The sequence below is a fragment of the Urocitellus parryii genome, chromosome 7 (genome assembly GCF_045843805.1).
Source record: "Urocitellus parryii isolate mUroPar1 chromosome 7, mUroPar1.hap1, whole genome shotgun sequence".
Lineage (NCBI taxonomy): Eukaryota > Metazoa > Chordata > Mammalia > Rodentia > Sciuridae > Urocitellus > Urocitellus parryii.
The window spans coordinates 121,123,361-121,143,924 of record NC_135537.1 but is presented as its reverse complement, the minus strand read 5'-3'; the positions used below and the strand labels follow the sequence as shown (position 1 = coordinate 121,143,924).

The 20,564-nt window shown below is 34.5% G+C and overlaps 1 protein-coding gene across 1 annotated transcript in view; it reads left to right on the top strand.

The window, feature by feature from the left end:
• The window catches only part of Akap10 (A-kinase anchoring protein 10), a 76,599-nt gene that overhangs the window by 3,482 nt on the left and 52,553 nt on the right, over positions 1-20,564 (top strand). Inside the window, exons 2-4 of the mRNA XM_026411392.2 lie at positions 3,957-4,004; positions 9,437-9,619; positions 13,535-14,092. Of these exons, the coding sequence (XP_026267177.1) occupies positions 3,957-4,004; positions 9,437-9,619; positions 13,535-14,092 (789 nt within the window). The remainder of the gene's footprint in view (positions 1-3,956; positions 4,005-9,436; positions 9,620-13,534; positions 14,093-20,564) is intronic.

The window sequence follows — 20,564 nt, the reverse complement described above, 5'->3', positions numbered from 1 at the left end:
TAAAATAAATAAATATTTTTAAAAAACTCTCTCTCTCTCTCTCTCTCTCTCTCTCTCTCTCTCTCTCTCTCTCTCTCTCTCTCTCTCTCTCTCTCTCATATCTCTCTCTCTTAAAAAAAAAAAAAAAAAAAGACTGGGAATATAGTTCAGTGATAGAGCTCCCCTGGGCAATCCCCTCAACAACAACAAAAAGCCCAAAATCCCCACAAGAGCCAGGTGTCAGCTCATGCTTTCAATTCCAGCTGCATGGGAGACTGAGATGAAAGGACAGCAAATCAGGGCTAGCCTGGGCAACTAAGGGAGACCCCCTTCTCAAACAAAATAACATAATCTGTAATGTTAATCTAGCTACTTAAAAAACAAACAAAAACAAAACAAAAAAACTTCCATACAATAAAATATGCCTAGGATAGTTGTTATACAAATAACAAAAAGGTTTAATATGTGTAGACTTAAAAGGACATGAAAGAGGCAGATCATGAGAGGAAGTCTCAGTGGTCAATAAACACGAAAGGTGTCTAATCTCAAGGAAATTAAGTTAAAACATCAAATAGCATTTCAAAACTAGTAACCTGGCAGAAATTAAAAATACTAAGGATGAGAATATGAAAGCCTGGCTTGGTGGGGCAAGCCTATAATCCCAGCGACTCAGGAGACTGAGGCAGAAGAATTGCAAATTCAAAGCCAGCCTCAACAATTTAGCGAGGCCCTACGCAACTCTGCAAGACACTGTCTCTAATAAAATATTTTTAAAAATATTTTAAATAAATACATTTTTGTTTATTTTTATGTAGTGCTGATGATTGAATTTATGGTCTCACGTGTGGGGCAATCGCTCTACCACTGAGGTACATCCCCAGCCCTAATAAAATATTTTTAAAAAGGGCTGGGGCTGGGGTTGTTGTCAGCAGTAAAGCACTCACCTTGCACGTGTGAGACCCTGGATTCGATCCTCAGCACCACATAAAAATAAATAAGCAAAATAAAAATATTGTGTCCATGTATAACTTAAAAAAAGGGGGGGCGCTGGGGATGTGGCTTAGTGGGTAAGTGCCCCTAGGTTCAATCCCTGGTACCTTAAAAAAAAAAGAAGAAGAAGAAGAAGCATGGCTTTAGTTGTATAAATTGGTTCAGTGTTTTCATTAAAATGTAATAATTGAGCCAGCGCAGAGGCACCTGCCTGCAATCCCAGTAATTTGGGAGGCTGAGGCAGGAGGATTGCAAGTTCAAGACCAGCCTCAGCAATTTAGTGAGGCCCTAAGTAATTTAGCAAGCCCCTGTCTCAAAATTAAAAAAATAAAAATGTGGCCCAGTGGTTAAGTGCCCTGTGTTAAATCCCCAGTACCAGAAAAACAAAACAAAAAAACCCCCACAATTTGTTATTTAGTAATTTCATTTCAAGGAATTTATATTAGATTATTGCATATATCATAGGAAAACTGTACCAGAATGTTTATCACATCGATGTTGTATGTGAAAATTAGAAATAAAGTACATGTTTAATAATATAAAAGTGGGTAAATATATAAAGGAATTAGGTGTGTAAAATAAACTAGAGCTACATGAATGAACTAGAACTGCATTTATAGGTGTCATGTTGAATGAATACAAGTCAGATATGTATAGAATACTGTTTATGTATTTTATTTTTTTGTTGGGGATTGAACCTGGGAACTCAGGCATACTAGACAAGCATTCTACCACTGGATTATGCCCCCCCCCCAAAAAAAAAAAAAAAAACAACAAACCAACCCTCATTTGTGTAATTTTTAAAGATGTATAGGATTTGCAAGCCTTATGGTGTTGCATTTTGTTGTTGCTTAATGTGTGTATATGTGATAACAGTGTCAGTGGGTTGTATGTACATTTTTATGTTTGAAGTGTAATAGGAACTCTGATTAGAAGAATTATTTTGAAGGTGGAAAATAGCTGTGGAGGTAGGTATATTTCTGTGGTAGAATCAGTTTTTCTTAGCGGAGGTTTCAGTGTGGGAGGTAAGGGAAAGAGTAGAGAATGTTAAGCATTACTCTCAGATTTTTGGCCTGAGTTTTAGATGGCTGGTGGTGTTATTTAATGGGGGAAGATGAAGACTGAGGTAGAAACAGGTTAGAGAAAAGATGATACGTTACCAGACAAGGTAATGGTTAGTTATATGAACTAGAGATGAAAAAAGATTTAGAATGGAGACTTAAAATTTAGGAATTATAACTTATCTGTGGTACTGAAAGAATGAGAACCCTGATCTTTACATAGTATTGTACATGTACTGAAATGTCACTCTGTACCTCATGAATATGTACTATTACTATGTGTTGGTTAAAAATATATTTTCTGGGCTGGGATTGTGGCTTAGTGGTAGAACACTTGCCTAGCATGTGAGGCACTGGGTTTGATTTTCAGTACTGCATATGAATAAATAAAATAAAGTCCATTGACAACTAATTTTTTTTTTTTAAATATATTTTTTCAGGGGCTGGGGTTGTGGCTCAGTGGTGGCACACTCGCGTAGCTTGCACAGGGCACTGGGTTCGATCCTCAGCACCACATAAATGTAAAATAAAGATATTGTGTCGACCTAAAGCTAAAAAATAATATCATATATATTTAAAAAAATATATTTTTTTTTCCTAAAAAATGGGGAAGATCAGGTAGAAAATACACATGTATATGGATTAAAAGAAAAGAGGCACCCATACTTTTCCTGAGAAACTCCCAATGGGCAAAGGAGGAGAGGCCAGTAAGGGATAAGAGCTGAGAAATGACTAGAAAACTAGGAGAGTAGGGTGTAACAGGAGGCAAGACAATTTGATGTTTCAAGTGAGAGATTTGTTTGGTTGGTAGATGCAGCTCTTCACCAATTACTCTGCATTTCCTATTTTTGTGATCAATACCTGAGATGCTCTTACTTATTTTCTTCATTGCTGGTCTCTGCACACTTGCAGGTAACTTCTTTATGGAAGGATCACGGCCTTTACTGAGACAGAAGAGAATCTGGCACATGCTAGGCACTCAAATTGTTAGTGGATTAACACTCAATGAGATACTCTTGAGAGTTATTTCCTCCTCCTAGCATTTAAACTTTTAATATTTCCTAGCACAAGTAGAGAGATGGGCAAATTTTGGGATTTCTTATTTTGATAATCTTTTCATGATGGGTTTACAGACTATTGTTGAAAGAAAAACAAGAAAAGTGAAGAAGGTTAAAAATAGTCTTCTATCAGATCCTGTAATGGAGTTCACACTTGGCTTGACTTCCTTTCTTGAATGTTATATTGTTAGCTTCTCTGCAGTAGACTTTTTCACTGTTTTGTGTAATAGAGGAAAAATTATATGATCACTTTAGAGACAACTTGTTAGATCTTGAATGTTAGGAGGTTTAGAATGTAAGTTTAGAATGTTTGCCTTTTATTGGCATGGGGGGGATTCAGAAGTAAGATGATATACAACCAAAGAAATCTTTTTCTTTACTATGCTTATAATACCCAGTACAGTGGATGGCATGTGGTAATAATATTAGTTAACATTTATCCTAAATTTACTTTTAGTTAGTCTTCAAATGCCCTTTACAAGTGTTTATTTTTTCATCATAAACTAAGGTAGGTTTTATTATTGACCTATTTTTTTATTAATCAGGGAGATTAAGACACAGTGAAGGAAAGTAACTCATTCATGGTTAATAAGTGGGAGAGGCAGAATTTGAACACAGGTGTTGTGACCACATGGTTTCCCCATACACAATGCCCAGTGTTTTTTGACTGAATTCTGTTCAGAGGTCACTTTCTTAGAGAAAGTTTTCCTGATAGCTGCATTACCCTGTCCTGCTCCAAGGCCATTAGTCTATTTTTCTGGAACTTCCAATACTCATGTGTTAGAATAAAGCTTCTCTGAGTTTTACAATGTATAGCAGGGATCTCTTTGACTACAGAAGTTGGTTATGATTCACTTTTGTCTTCTAGTGAAAGGCAAAGAACAAGAGAAGACTTCTGATGTCAAGTCCATTAAAGGTGAGTTCATCCAAAGTGATGTCTTCACATTTATGAGCTTTTTAATTACATTTATGAGCTTTACATTTATTAGTTTTTTAATCCTGTTATCTTCTCCCTTTTGGCATTAATAATTTCTTTTAAAATTATTATCATATTTTAAATTATTATCATATTTTTAAATTATTTATGATTGTGATTTATTTCCTTCTTTAACCTGTAACTCCTTAACAACTATCACATAATAGTCTTTAACAGAGCATTTGGTGGCTATACTAGTGAACCAGCACTCTTATTCATAACACATTTGATTGTTTCCTAAAAAGTGGTTAGCTATCTTTATTCACTAAAACAAAACAAAAAACTACTCACTTGAACAGTTTTGACTGCTAAGGGAAAGCACTCCCATTTATAAGGCTTGGTTTTCTGTTTATTCAGAAATGTAAATGATCATTTTAAAATTTATTCAGACAACTTTGTTCTCAATACATTGTCCTTATTTATAGGTTACAGTGTGCTTTTTTTTTAGATTATAATCTGCTATGTTTTTGACTCATTCCATTAGAGATTATAATGGGAAAATTACAATGGGAATTATTTCTATAGTCACTAGATATAAATTTTGTAAATGTAACTTAATTTCATCAAATCTGTAGATTGTTACATTTAGATTTTTTTTTACAGTGTTTATCTGTTGTGTAGCTTACATGGAATGTTTATATAATGTTTATTATATATGTTATGTTCAATTTACCAGAGAAAGGATGTTTATAATTTATTATGAATTTTGCAAGATCAGCTTTGTTGCCTATTTTTTATAATTTAAAGCCAGTTGAATCTCACATTAGTTCACCCTGCTTTCTTTAAGCCAAATTGATTGGCACTAATAAAGTCTGAAAGCCCCTAGCCAGCAGAAACTTGTAAAAACTAGATCTGATTGTGTGGAAGGAAGGAACTTTGATATCTCAGGAAGTTAGAACACACCAGTCTTCTACTCCAGACTTTGCCTCTGACAGTCTGACCTTGGGAAGTCATGTAACTTTCTTCAGTTTCTTCATTTGTAGAATGATGGGATTGGCCTAGCTGGTTTCTAGATTTCTAAATTTAAAATCCAGGCTAAAAAATTTCAAGCTCATATTACCTTGTTGCAATACATAATTGGTGCTTCATAATCACTGACTTAATCTTAAAACAATACAAAAATAGTACAGGAAACACCCCTTCAAGAAGTTTGCAGTTTAATTGAGAGGGGGAAGCAGTTTGCAGTCTATGATTAGAAGGACAAGCTTAGTCACAGAACAGTAGCAAATAATGCAAAATAATAATAGCTACTGTTTGTGGAATATGCCTTTTGTTTTAGTTATTAGACAAAAACTGTGGCTGTAACAGTGAACAAAAAGGACTTATTCTTAATGAAATTGCAAATTGCTACAGGAGAGGAACATTAATCAAATAATCCCACAGGTAATTTGGGCTAGATTAGTAGTAATGGGAATAGGGAGATCTAGACTGATTTGAAAAAAATTTTAGGAGCTAAAATGAATAGAACTTTGTTAATGATTAAATATGAGGTATGAAGGAGAGGGAGATTTAAGGTTAATGGCTACCTTTCTGGCTTGCTAAACAGAACAAAGCTGGAAAATTATATGTTCAGTTTTAGTATTTAGAGGGGTAAGTGCTTTTGAGTTACTAATTTACATATGTTATATGTGCAGATAATTTTAGGGTCTAATTTTTAATCAAAGGATAGAGACTCTATGGTTTAAGTTCTACCTGTTGAAATGTTTCTTTACTAGCTGATAGACCTAGGGCAAACTATTTAATTTCTTTTACACTTGTGTCTTCACCTCTAAAACAGGGATTGCTGGATTATTATGAGAGAAATAAAATATTGTCTTCCCCCAAAAAGAAAGTGTTCATTAAGAAACCGGTATAGTGCCTAGTAATATATAGTAGATTCTCCATTGGCAGCTATTATCTAGTTTTAGCATAGTAGTCCCTCAGGGTTGAATTAGTCAAATTAAGAGAAGTATTGCAAGGAGTTCAGATGAGTTTGCAATTAATAAATAATTTCTGAAGTTGAGGAGAAACTTATGAAAATGAGACCTACCTTGTATAAAAGTTGAAAGGTTTGAATGAAAGAGATGATTCTTTCCCTGCCGGCTTAGCATTTTATTATTTCTCCTCCTCCTCTCTTTCTTCTTTCTCCTTCCTTCTTTCTTTCTTCTTTCTTTTCTTCTTCTCCTCCTTCTCCTTCTCCTTCTCCTTCTCCTTCTTCGGATTTGAACACGGGGGCCCTCAGCCACTGAGCCACATCCCCAGCCCTATTTTGTATTTTATTTGGAGACAGGGTCTCACTGAGTTGTTGAGCTCCTCACTATTGCTGAGGCTGTTTTTGAACTTGTGATCCTCCTGCCTCAATCTCCCGAGCTGCTGCTGGGATTACAGGTGTGGACCACTGAGGCTGGCTAGCATTTTATTTCTTTGAGTGTATATTGTTCAGGAGAGCTTCACGTAAGAAAAGGGAAATACTTGCAGAAAGATTGAGATAATATTTAGAGGGTCCTTAATGGCCAGAAAAGAAAGTAGAGACAGAAAATGGAGTCAACATGGCTACTTACTGGTGTTTATGAAAGGTCAGTCAGTTAAGTAGGATAGAGACCTTAGAAGTTCTTTTCTTAGTGCAGTTGAAAATGAACAGATAAATAAATGTTTAAACATCTTGAAAGAAAAGTTTACAGATATTGGCAAGTAAATAGATACAGTGAAATCAGACAATGAAGCTGGGTGCACGCCCAGCTTGGGAGGCTGAGGCAGGAGGTTCATAAGTTCAAAGCCAGCCCCAGCAACTTACCAAGTCCATAAGCAACTCAGTGAGACTTTGTCTATATATAAAACATAAAAAAAAAGGCTAGGGATGTGGCTCAGTGGTTTAGTGCCCAAGTTCAATCTCCTGTACCAAAAAAAAAAAAGGGGGGGGGACCTTTTTTGAGATTCAGAGACTGGTGGATTGAACAGAGATCAGGAAATTAGGAAGGAGAATTAGTTTAGAAGAAGATGTGTTATTTAGAAGTTTGATGTTTTTAAGAATTGAGCTTGATAGCTTATGGAACCAACCTACCAGTAGATGAATGGATAAGGAAACTTTGGGGTGTGTGTGTGTATATAATTGAACATTACTCAGCATTAAAAGAGAATAAAATCATGGTATTTGCAGGTAAATGAATGGAGTTGGAGAATATGCTAAGTAAGCCAATCCCAAAAAACCAAAGATCGAATGTTTTTTGATATGAGGATGCTGACTCATAATGGCAATGGTGGGGGATCAGAGGAATGGAGGAACTTTAGATAGGGCAAAGGGGAAGAAGGGGAAGGGAGGGTGAGGGGGTAGGAATGATGGTGGTATGAGTTAGACATCATTACCCTAAGTACATGTATGAAGACACGAATGGTATGAAAATACTTTGTGTACAATCAGTGACTCGAAAAATTGTACTCTATATGTATAATATGAAATGAATTGCATTCAGTTATTGTGTATAACAAATTAGAATAAATAAATAATTTAATAAAAAAAGAAGACTTGAGCTTAAAATGGCAAAGTCAAAGTGAGAATATATAATAGTAAATGATTGAAGATACAAAACTGGAGTCCAGGTTAAAGAATAGGTCTGAGAAGTCAGGGATTCTCCAGCTATTCTACAGAAGTTGTCCACTTTGAGGCATGAGTAAGACTACCTTTGAATCAGCGAGAATGAACTCTGGTTTTATCCATTTTACAGGCATATCAGGGTCTGTATTTTATTAAGTTTATTTAGGCAGTGGAAGAAAAGGAGTTTACAACTTTAAAAAAAGGAAAGTTTAAAAACTTGCTCTGGTAATATTGGAGGTTTAAGAATAAATGTGCTGTCTAGCAGAAAGAATTAAAGAACAGCCTGAGGAGGACCAGAAGTTAAGAAAGAAGACCATTGCTGACACAGTGGACATTTAATAAATGTATACCTAAAGAATGAGAGGGATGAACAGATAGAAAATTAGTGATTACCATGGAGGCTGAAGTCAGATGGAATATCAGGAAGGAGCAGGTAAATAAGAGGTACTAGTTCTAACAAGTTAAGGGTGGGGGAAGCCTTGCACAAATGAGTTAGTAGTATATTACATTATTATAGATGTCTAATTAAGAAACAGTTAGAAAGTCTAACTATTCCCATGGGATCTTACTTGTAATTTATTGTTTGTATAAGAAAACTATTGTCCATAAACTTGCTAAAATGATTTTGCTCCCTTTAATTTAACATGAAAATAAAAATAAAGTTTCCTTCTAAAGTTGAGCAAATAGTTCGAAGGCATTTACTCTCCATCCCATAATTCCCAAAATTCTTATTGAATGATGGATAAATTTAAATACCTGGTAAACATGCATAGATATCCATATTTTAAAATATTTTATCCTATAACATATCAAAGAGCCATCGACTGAATTATAGTACTATGCGCTCTTTGTACATAGTTCATTACTCAGATTTTGCATCTGAGACTATTGCTGAAATTGAGAGCATTTATGAAGGATACTAGGAGATTCAGCTTTAATTATCTGAGAGCATTTATCTTGAGGCAGAGACTGTTTAGTGACCTTTATAATTTCTCTCCTTCTTGTTATAGCAAGAAGGCAAAACTTCTTAAAAACCTTTTATGAGAGTCATTGATAGTTCTGTGGAATACATAGGATAGGTAGAATCTTAATTATCTATACTTTGACAGTATTGTTATATTGAGTGATTTCCTATTAGTGAATTGGTAACTACTTTATTCTGAAGTCAAAATGATGACTTCAAAGTATTTCTTCAGACTACTAAACAAAATATATTTTTTAATTTTTTTATATATTACTGGCGATTGAACTCAGGGCCTCACACATACTTGGCAAGCATTCTACCACAAAACTTTAATTCCATCTTATATTTTGTAAGTTTTACGTGTGCTTCATCTTTGAACTTTAATCATCAATATATTTTATGAGATGAAGAAATCTTGTTACTCAACTAAAAAAAATATTCTAAAGATTATTTCTTCAGTTTTCTCTCCCCCAGGTATTTATTTTGTAACTTTGGTTTTGCTTCTGAAGCAAGCAAGGATTAAGAAATTGAAAAGGGTCCATATTTCAGAATGGTTTGGTACTTTCTATTCTCCATAAACAAAGTTCTCAAAGAAGTATCTCTTTTATTCACTTTAAGTACAGTATTTTGAGAGTTATAAATAATGTTAAGTGTTTTCCTGTTTTTTGCTATTTGATTTGATTGTGTTATCTTTCATCTTAAGTATTTTCTGTTGAGTATGCTGCTTAAGCAGATTGTTATGTAACTTAATTTTTAAAGTTTTTTGAAAGTTGTCTGAAGAGTTTTAGGTTATTATATTGTGTTTAATTAACGACTTTTTTTTTTTTTTAATTACAGCTTCAGTATCTGTACATTCCCCACAAAAAAGCACTAAAAATCATGCCTTGCTGGAAGCTGCAGGACCAAGTCATGTTGCAATCAATGCCATTTCTGCCAACATGGACTCCTTTTCAAGTAGCAGGACAGCAACACTTAAGAAGCAGCCAAGTCACATGGAGGCTGCTCATTTTGGGGACCTGGGTAAGTGGCTATCACTTTTTGTTGACTCTGATAAAGAAAGGACTTGAGTACAATATGTGAAACTCCTGTCATAGTGTACTGAACAATGTCATTGGAAGGGACTTTGAAAAAATATATTTAAAGTAGAGCAATGAGTGTTATAGGTGACAACTGTGTTATGTTCCTATAAATATACAAAATGTAAAGCATGACTAGTATAAAAATGAGCAATTTCCAGAAGTATATTTGACCATTAAATACATGAAAAAGATGCCTTACTTCAGTAGTGCTGAGGGAAATCTAAATTAAAATAATGGGTTTAAGCACATTAGCACATATTTAAGGTTTGGTAATTTGAATATTAGTGAAGAAGCAGGGAAATCACCATTCCCTTAGTGATGGTATAAATTGGTGAAAACTCTTTGGAAAGCAGTCTGTTTGATAGTAATTGTCAAAATATAAAGTATTTGTGCCATATAGGCAACGCTTCTTTGTAAAACTTGGCCCTTGGCGATGCTTGTACATATGAACAAAAATGTGTAAGTATGTGTAAAAGTTATTTGTAGTAGTGTTGTTCATGATAGCAAAAAATTAAGAACAATGTATAGATATCTGTTAGGAGAGAAATAATCAAATTTGCTATATCCTGGAATACAGTGTAGCCATTTAAAAGCAGTAACCATTTAAATACAATGTAGCCATTTTAACATCAGAGAATATCTTAGGATGCCTTAAAGTGAAAAATGGTCACATAGGGGTGCATATAGTAAGATCTCTATTATGTTAAAATAACTCTCCCCCATAAAGAGATATGTAGGAGATCCTTGTTTTCTAAGTATTTGTTACTCAGACTTCTTCACTTATAAAAATTGCACGTCATAAATAGAAAAAAATTCATAATGAATTGACTTCTAATGAAATTATTCCCTTTTTTGATATCTCTTTGCTTAATATTTTATATACTCAAAGCCAGGATGCCTAATCTTTCTGGGTTGTACTCAACAATGCACTTCAAACAAATGCTTATTGGTCACAAAGTAAATTATAACTTTTACTGGACATATTGTTGGTGGGAATTTAAGTGGTATAGTCAGTCTCAAACAGTGTGACATTTTCTTGTAAAGCTAAACACAGAATTACCATATGACCCAGTACTTGCACTTTTAGAAACTTATCTTAGAGAAATGAAAATTTTATGTTTACATAAAACCTGTACACAAATGTTTATGGCAGCTTACTAGTGATAAAGTGAATGTCCTTCAATAGCTAAATGACCTGGTAAATTCATACCGCAGAATACTACTTAAAAATAAAATGAAATAAACTATAAACACAACAGGGATGAATTTCAAGGGAATTGTGGTAAAAGGCAAAAGCCAATCACAAAAGGAATGTAACTGAAAGCCCAGCCCTTGTCCCTGATGCCAATCAAATAAGGAGGATAAGATTTTGAGAAAAAGGAAAGAAGTTTTATTTCTTTGCTAGCAAAGGAGAAACACAGGGGATTCCTGTCCGAAAGGCCGTGATTCTGCCCATCAGTAGGAACACAGGGCTTTTAAAGAGGTGATTAAAGGATACATTCTGTATGGCCTCTGTTGAAGTTGTAATTTACTCTTTAATTTGGGAGATAGTCAATTCTGTGATCTTCTGATACCATCCCCAGAGTCTAGATTACTTCATTCCAATGGTGGGTATGTATTCAAGGACAGATAAGTCTGCCTAGGATAGTGAAAAAAGGTGATCCTGTTTTCCCTAAGATTAGGGAGGGGAATAGAAAGAAACATGTCCATTTTAAAAATCATTTGCAGTGGCAGAGCACCAAGGGCTATATTCAAAGCATAAAGTGGACCACTGTTACAGCAGAAGTACATTTGCATAGCATTCTTGAACTGATAAAATTAGAGAAATTAAGAAATTAGTGACTGCCAGTTAGTGATGGAGGAGGTAAGGAGACTTGGTGAGTATGGTTATGAGTGGGCAGCATGAGGAATCCTTGTGGTGTTGAAACTTTAATGTCTTGGCAATGGATACATATATCTACACATGATAAAATTACACTAGAACTAAATATACACCAATGAATACAAGTAAAATTGAGGAAATCTGGAATAAAATTGGTGGATTCTATCATTGTCAGTAACTTGGTATAATATTATACTCTTGTTTTCGAAGATATTACTGTGCTGGAAATTAAAAAGCTCAAGGGCTCTTCCTTTCTTTCTCCCTCCCTTCCTTGATTGGGATAGAACCCAGGCCTTGTACATGCTAGCTAAGTAGCTTATTGCTGGGCTACACTCCCAGCCCTTCAAGGGAGTTTTCTATATTATTTCTCACAACTCTGTGTGAATCTATCATTATCTCAGGGTTTAATTAAAAGAAATTTTAAAGTCTTGCAAAATATCAGGATTTCCTTAAATTCATGAAGTGATACTATCAAAGATTGACTTAGTTAACATTGATGGCAAGATAGTCATGAGAAATGATGACACAAGAAGTGCTTCAAAAGAGAAACATTTGAATATCAAAGGATTAAGAAAAGTCCTTTTGAAAAATTAATGAAACCCTCAGCTAATTTTATAAATTTTTATAAATTTATATGACCTTTTACAATCATACTGTGAAGGCCAAAAATTTTTCTCACTTTTTTGGTTACCTTAATAAATGGCTTATGGTTATAACGATAAACTAAATTTAAATATAAAGTAAGAGAAATATATCTTTTATTAAGTTTTATTCTTTGAGATAAGATCCCAAAGCCATTGTGGAGAATTCATGACACCTTTTTTTTTTTTTTTTTTAAAGAGAGAGTGAGAGAGGGGGAGAGAGAGAGAGAGAATTTTTTAAATATTTATTTATTTTTTAGTTTTCGGCGGACACAACATCTTTGTTGGTATGTGGTGCTGAGGATTGAACCCGGGCCGCACGCATGCCAGGCGAGCGCGCTACCGCTTGAGCCACATTCCCAGCCCCCATGACACCTTTATAGCTATATCCACATATCCACAATTTTTCTTCAGGACAAGTGCTCACAAGTGGAGTTATTGGATTGAAAAACTTTTGCTATGTTTTTCTAACTTTTGCGAAGTTTTTCTAACTTGCTAGTTTGCTAAGGCTTTACTGTGTGTTCCTGAATGCTCCCTTGAAAAGATTTTGCCAGTTAATAGTCTTATCACCAGTGCCTGAGAGTGTTGCTGATGTCCCCATGCCCTTGATAGTGCTTATTTATTTATTTATTTTGAAAAAACATCTTCCAGTTTGAGAGGCAAAATGTCATCTTACATTACTTTTTTTAGTTGTAGATGGACACAATACCTTTATTTTATTTAGTTCCTTATTTTTATGTGGTACTGATAATCAAACCCAGTGTCTCACATGAGCTAGGCAAGTGCTCTACCAGCCCTTTCTGGGATTTCAATGAGGTTAAAACTTTTTAAAAAAAATAATTTTATTATCCCTCTTTATTGGCCCTTTTTCTTTGGGATTGGTATCATAGGTTATTCATACCATAAGATTATTTTTTTCTTTTAAGAATTTACATATTCTGGGGCTGGGGTTGTGGCTCAGTTGTAGAGTGCTTGCCTAGCATGGGTGAGGCACTGGGTTCAATTCTCAGTACCGTATATAAATAAAATGTAAAATAAAGGTCCATGGACAACCAAAAAAAAAAAAAAGAATTTACATGTTCTGAATTAATACTAAGGAGATAATAAGGATTGAGTAACAAAGTATTTTTCTGTAATTTAAATAGTTTTAGATGGTTGTTTTTTGCATTGTTTAGAAACCAAAATCATAGTATCTATAGTTCATTTATTGTGGTTGCTAGGAAACAAATTTTATTTAAGAACCCTCTGGTATCCTTGTTGCTAAAGGTGATTGAATAATCTTTCTATGTGAAATTATTTGTTACCTAACTGCTGACATTTTTGCTTCTTTTAGGCAGATCTTGTCTGGACTACCAGACTCAGGAGACCAAATCAAGTCTTTCCAAAACCCTTGAACAAGTCTTGCACGACACTGTTGTCCTCCCATATTTCATTCAATTCATGGAACTTCGGAGAATGGAGCATTTGGTTAAATTTTGGTTAGAAGCTGAAAGTTTTCATTCTACAACTTGGTCCCGAATAAGAGCACACAGTCTGAACACAGTGAAGCAGAGCTCTCTGGCTGAGCCTGTATCTCCATCAAAAAAGCATGAAACTACAGCATCTTTTGTAACTGAGTCCCGTGACAAGAGATTGGAGGGTTTTAGCTCAGCCCAATTGCTTATGACTCAGTCAGAAGGAATTAGCCTGAATAACAGAACTAACAACACTCAGAATCACTTGCTGCTTTCCCAGGAATGTGACAGTGCCCCTTCTCTTCACCTTGAAATGGCCAGAGCAGGAGCTAGTCAAGTTTCAATGGAAACTCAAGAATCCTCCTCCAGACTTATAATAGCCAGTAGAAATAGTCCCTCTTCTCCACTAAAAGAATTGTCAGGAAAACTAATGAAAAGTAAGTATGTGGTTTTCTTGTTTTTTTTTTTTTTTTTTTAATATTTATTTTTTAGTTCTCGGCGGACACAACATCTTTATTGGTATGTGGTGCTGAGAATCGAACCCGGGCCGCACACATGCCAGGCGAGCGCGCTACCGCTTGAGCCACATCCCCAGCCCGGTTTTCTTGTTTTAATTCACAAAGCAGAGCTTAAGATGAGAAATAAAAGCATTAGAATAGTATCTTCTTTTCTAACTGCTTGCAAATTTGGAATGATTTGGAAAGTGGAATAGAATCACATCAGTGTATGAAAAAGGAGCAGGAGGGATATCTAGAGTGACTACTTCCTCTAAGAGTTGGAAATCAAACCATTATCCATAGATTATCCATATAGACTTTTTTTTTTCGTCTCAATCTATTTTACTGCACTTTGCAGATAAAGTTTTTATATATATATACTTTTAATTGTCATCAGGTGCCGTCAGGTAATGTATTAAGTTCTGTGCTAAGTGTATATTTGGATTTCATTTAATAGCCACAACACTTATATGAAGTAGGCATTGTTACCTTGTTTTATAAAGGAGAAAATCATGACTCAGCAAGGTTAAGTAACTTGCCGTGGGTTGTACAATAAGAGGAACTGGAATTAAAACCTAGGCATATTGACAACAGCATTTCTTTTCTTTCAATTCTCTTCTCTTAATAGTTTAGAAATTGCACACTCCTTTTCTTTAGTTATCACCTTCTGGAATTCCCATTGCACAACCTCTGTGTTTTTCTCTTCTCTTTCATCTTATCTGTTCTTTGTTTCTCAAAAGGCTGGTGGTTTCTTCATGGGTTCATTGATTCTCTCTAAATGGGTTCATTGATTGTCTCTAAAGTTGGTTCTTCGTTATTGAGTCAACTTTGGCATGTTATCTTCATTGTAAAATGATTGAATTCTTCATTTCTAGAAACACTTTTATTTTCTTGAAATGTGTTTGCTTGTTTTTCATAGTTTTCTTGTTCCTTTTACCTTCATCCCACCTCTGATCTTGTCTTTCATTTCCTTAAACTTATTAAACATAGGGCTGGAACTGTAGCTTAGTGATGAGAGTGCTTGCCTAGCTTGAGCAAAGCTCTGGGTTTAATACACAGCACCACCAAAAATAAATAACTTTATTGAACATATATTCCACTGTCTATTGCTTTTATGGATCTGATTCAACATTTGTTTCTTCAGATTCATTTTCTTCATGTGGTGATTTCAATGATTTTTAGCTGTGAACTTGTTTCATGAATTTCTACCACCTTTTTCTAACCAGCTGAGCTTAACTGACCATCTGTTTCATGAACCTACCAGTGGGCATTCTTTAAGTACTCAGGTGTATTTGCATTTGCTTTTGTCATGCACTTGGAGCTTGGTTCACTACCTTTCTGGTACTATTTAAAATATGTTTATTTGGGTTTTTAAGGCACTAAACCTGGGAGTAGTCTTGTGGTCAGGAATTGTCAAAGAAGATTTTTTCTTTTTTTCCTCTGGCATCAGAACACTGTTGTGTTCCTCTTAGAGGTCTTTTATTGCCCTCCTGAGTTAATCCACCAAAGATCTTGCCCTTTGAGCTTCTGGCTTTAGACATTCTATTTGTCTAATTTTCCTTGTTTGGGCCCTGGACAGTTGCCCTTTAATGTGAAGGCACTAGGTCTTTTTTATCCCTCCCACCCCCTTAAGTGAATGCTTTGTCTTGACTTTTTTCTATCTGAATTTGTACAGATTGCTATAAAATATAGAAAGCTTTGACTATCTGAAGTTATTTTTTAACAAAACCTAACCTGAACCGCAATGAACTTGTTGCAGAAATATAAATGTGTTTAATTATCGGGTATTGTCCCAGATAGTGCTATATGTTAAACATAGTGTGTCACCCCTATAAAAACCTTAAAACTTCTGAATTTCAAAGTACTACTGGCCCAAAGGTAAGGGAACTGTTTTTACTCGTTTGTGCCCTTTCTTTCTTTCTTTCTTTTTTTTTTTTTAAAGAGAGAGTGAGAGAGGAGAGAGAGAGAGAATTTTTAATATTTATTTTTTAGTTCTTGGCGGACACAACATCTTTGTTGGTATGTGGTGCTGAGGATCCAACCCGGGCCGCACGCATGCCAGGCGAGCGCGCTACCGCTTGAGCCACATCCCCAGCCCTTGTGCCCTTTCTTTAACACAACCTCTGATACACTTCCCTTCCCCTTCCTTTCTTGGCTCGGGCATGTATTAGAGACATTTTGATGGGGCTGGGGATGTGGCTCAAGTGGTAGTGCGCTCGCCTGGCATGCGTGCAGTCCGGGTTGGATCCTCAGCACCACATACAAAGAAAGATGTTGTGTCCGCCAAATACTAAAAAATAAATATTAAAAAATTATCTCTCTCTCTCACTCTTTCTTTAAAAGAAAAAAGGCATTTTGAGGGAATTCAGTATTGGGATAAGTTTCTTTGAACATATAGTCTGGCATGTTTCTGGAAATGGAAATGTAAGGTTTGTTTCTTTAATTTTCATACGCTTTATTGGTCTTGGAAACAGTCTTTGCTTTGTAATTTATTTCATTTAAAAAATATTGATAGCAATGGTCATTACTTTTTTCCTGTTTCAATTGTTATTTTTTAAATTTGTATATAGTAAATTTGACCTTTTAAAAATGTTTACTTGTCTGAATTTTAGCACATGTATAGATTCTTTTAACTATCACCACAGTCAGGACAAAGAAGAGTTCTATCACCTTTGTAGCCAAACCCTTCTCTTCCATATTTGGCAACCAGTGATCTATTTTCCATCTCTACAATTTCGCCTTTTCCAAAATGTCATATAAGTGAATTTATACAGAATATTAACCTTTGAGGTTTATTTTTATAGTTTATTTCTTTTTTTTTTAAAGAAAGAGAGAGAGAGAGAGAGAATTTTAATATTTATTTTTTTTTAGTTATCGGCGGACACAACATCTTTGTTTGTATGTGGTGCTAAGGATCCAACCCGGGCCGCACACATGCCAGGCCAGCGCGCTACCGCTTGAGCCACATCCCCAGCCCCATATAGTTTATTTCTTTTTATTTCAAGTAGTATTCCTTTGTATTGGTATATTTCATTGGTCTACTGGAATATATTTGGATTGTTTCGCTTGTTGGTAGTTATAAATAGGAACTGCTGTAACCATTTGTGTATAGGTTTTTGTGTAGACATAGTTTTTATTTCTTTTCTACATAGGGCAAATGTCTGGTAGTGGGTTTGCTAGATTATGTGCTAAGTGTATATTTAATTATATAAGTCCCTGCTAGACTGTTTTGTAGAAAGTACCATTTTGCATTCTTAGCAGCAATATATGAGTTCTAATTCCTTAATATCCCAACCAGCACTAATATTGTCAATGTTTTGTTTATTGTGTTTTTTAAAAACCATTCTAATAGATGTGTAGTAGCATCTCATTTTGGTTTTACTCTGCGTTTCCCTGATAGCTAATGACGTCGAGTATTTTTTTGTGTATTTCTTATCCATGTTTTTAGTGAATTATTTAAATCTTTCCCATAGTTTATTGGGTTGACTTTTTCATTGTTGAAATTTTAGAGTTTTGTATGTATTTTGGATGTAATTTTTATTTTTTTAAGGTGATTTGCAAATGTCTACTTCCAGGTGAACATTCCAGTTTGACTTTTCATTCTTTTAACAGAGATTTTCTCAGAGCAGAATGATGATTAAGTCCATCTTACCCATTTTTTCTTTTACAGATGTACAGAGGTCATGAAGATTTTCTCCCCATGTTTTCTAATAAAAGTATTATAGTTTTTACATTTCACATTTTTATATATGATCCTTTTTGAGTTGATGTTGTATAATTGTGATGGTTAAGTCAGGGCTTATGTTTTATGTTTATTTTGACAAATGAATGTCCAGATGTCCAGTTGTTCCAACATCATTTATTGAAAAGAATACCCTACTCCATCAGATTGCCTTTGTATCTTGGCCACATTGGTGTAGGCCTCTGAGTCCTCCAACTTTCTTCTTCTTTTTTTCTAAAATTATTTTGGCTGTTCTAATAATCCCCATTATAAATTTTAGAATTATATTGTCTACATCTACAAAAAAAAAAGACCCTTCTGGAATTTTATTAAAATTGGGTTCAATTTATAAATTAGTTTGGGAAGAATTGACATGTTAATTATGTCAAGTCTTACAATCCATTAACATGGTATGTATATCCATTTACCTGGGCCTTTGGCTTCTTTTCATCAGTTTTATATAATTTCAACATATGGATCCTTCATACTTTGTTAGAATTATATCTTAAGTATTTCTCTTTTTTTTTCTTTTTGATGCTATAGTGAATAATAGTGCTTTAAAAATTGTGTTTTAAAATTTTCGGGGCTGGGGATGTGGCTCAAGCGGTAGCGCGCTCGCCTGGCATGCGTGCGGCCCGGGTTCGATACTCAGCACCACATACAAAGATGTTGTGTCCGCCGAAAACTAAAAATAAATAAATAAATATTAAAAAAAATTTTTTCATGGCTTGCATATAAAACAATTTTTTTTATATTGATTTTGTATTCTGTGACTTACTAAACTATTATTCCTAGGAACTTTTTTGTAGGTTTCTTGGGAATTTTCTATATAAATAATCATGTGGTCTATGAATAGGAATAGGGAGTTTTATTTCTTCATTTCCAGTTTGTTTCTTCTTCTCTCTTTCAGCCTTGTTCTCCTGTCCTATTGCACTAGCTAGGACATCTATTACAGTGTTGATTAGGAATGGTGAAGCATTCTGTTTTTCTCATTAAGTCTGAGGTTAGCTATAGGTTTTTTATAAATGCCCTTTATCAGTTTGATAAACTTCCCTTCTTGTGCTAGTTTGCTGAAAGTTATTGTTGTTTTGAATCATAAATGGGTGTTGAATTTTGTCAGATACTTTTTTTCTGTGTTATTTGATACGACTGGTTTCCTTTTGTCTGTTAATATATTGGATTATATTGATTGGTTTTTGAATATTGGATCAGTGTTGTATTCTCAGAATAAACTCCACTTGCTTGTGGTATATTTTTATTTGTTGCTGGATTTGACTTCCTTTTTTTTTTTTTTTTACATTTTTGTAACTTTGTCTTGTATTGCTTTTATCTGGTTTGGGTATGTCAGATTTAGTTGGTTGATGATGGTATTCAGTTTTTCTATATCCTTGCAGATATTTTGTTTGCGATCATATTACTCTATTACTGAGAGAAGGTAGAAGTGTGTTGACGTCTCCAACTATAATTGTGAGTTTTTCCAGTTCTTTTTATTTTTATTATTGTTGTTATTATTATTATTATTATTATTGTGGATTGAACCTAGGGGCACTTTACCAGCAAGCTACATCCCCAGCCCTTTTTACTTTTTGAGACAGGGTCTCACCAAGTTGCTTAGGGCTTTGCTAATTTGCTGAGGCTGGCTTTGAACTTGTAATCTTGCTGCCTCAGCCTTCTGAGTGGCTGATTACAGGTATGTGCCACTGCATCTGGTTCCAGTTCTCTAATTCAGTCTGGTTTTGTTTTATGTATTTTTGAGGCCCTGTTGTAAGGTATATACACATTTAGAATTATTTACTTTCTTCGTGAATTACATCTTTTATCATTGTATATACTTTTCTTTATCTAAGTCATGGTATACATTCTTCTTTTTTGTTAATATTTTTTTAGTTGTTGATGGACCTTTATTATATTTTATTCATATGTAGTGCTGATAATTGAACCTAGTGCCTCACACATGCTAGGCAAGCACTCTACCACTGAGCTATAATCCCAGCCCTGTATATACTCTTCTTTATAGTAACATTGCTTGTTCTGAGATCAGAAATATCTGTTGTCTGATTTATATAGATAATCCAACTTTCATTTGATTAGTGTTTATATATCTTTTCTCATTTCCTTACTTGGGGCTGTCTTTACAATTTTTATTTGAAGTGCGTTTCTTGTGGGTAACATATAGTTGGATCATGTTACTTCACCCATTCTGACAATCTCTGTGGGGGTTTTTTGTTTGTAAATTTAATTAGTACAGATTTTTTTTTTTTTAAAGAGAGAGTGAGAGAGGGGAGAGAGAGAGAGAGAATTTTTAATATTTATTTTTTAGTTCTCGGCGGACACAACATCTTTGTTGGTATGTGGTGCTGAGGATCGAACCCGGGCCGCACGCATGCCAGGCGAGCACGCTACCGCTTGAGCCACATCCCCAGCCCCTAGTACAGATTTTAATGTAATTCTTTAAGTTAAATAATTACTGCAATGTGATTATAATATAATATGTAAGCATAATTATTGGTATTGGTTAATATAATTTTATTATGATCATAGTAAATATAACATGTTTGAATTCATGTCTACCTGTTTGTTTGTTCCTTGTTTTCTATTCCTTGATTTCTCCTTTTCTGCTTTCTTTTGGATTCTTTGAAATTTTTTAGTTTATTGAGTTCTTTTTTCTTTTTTTATAATATTAGGAATTGA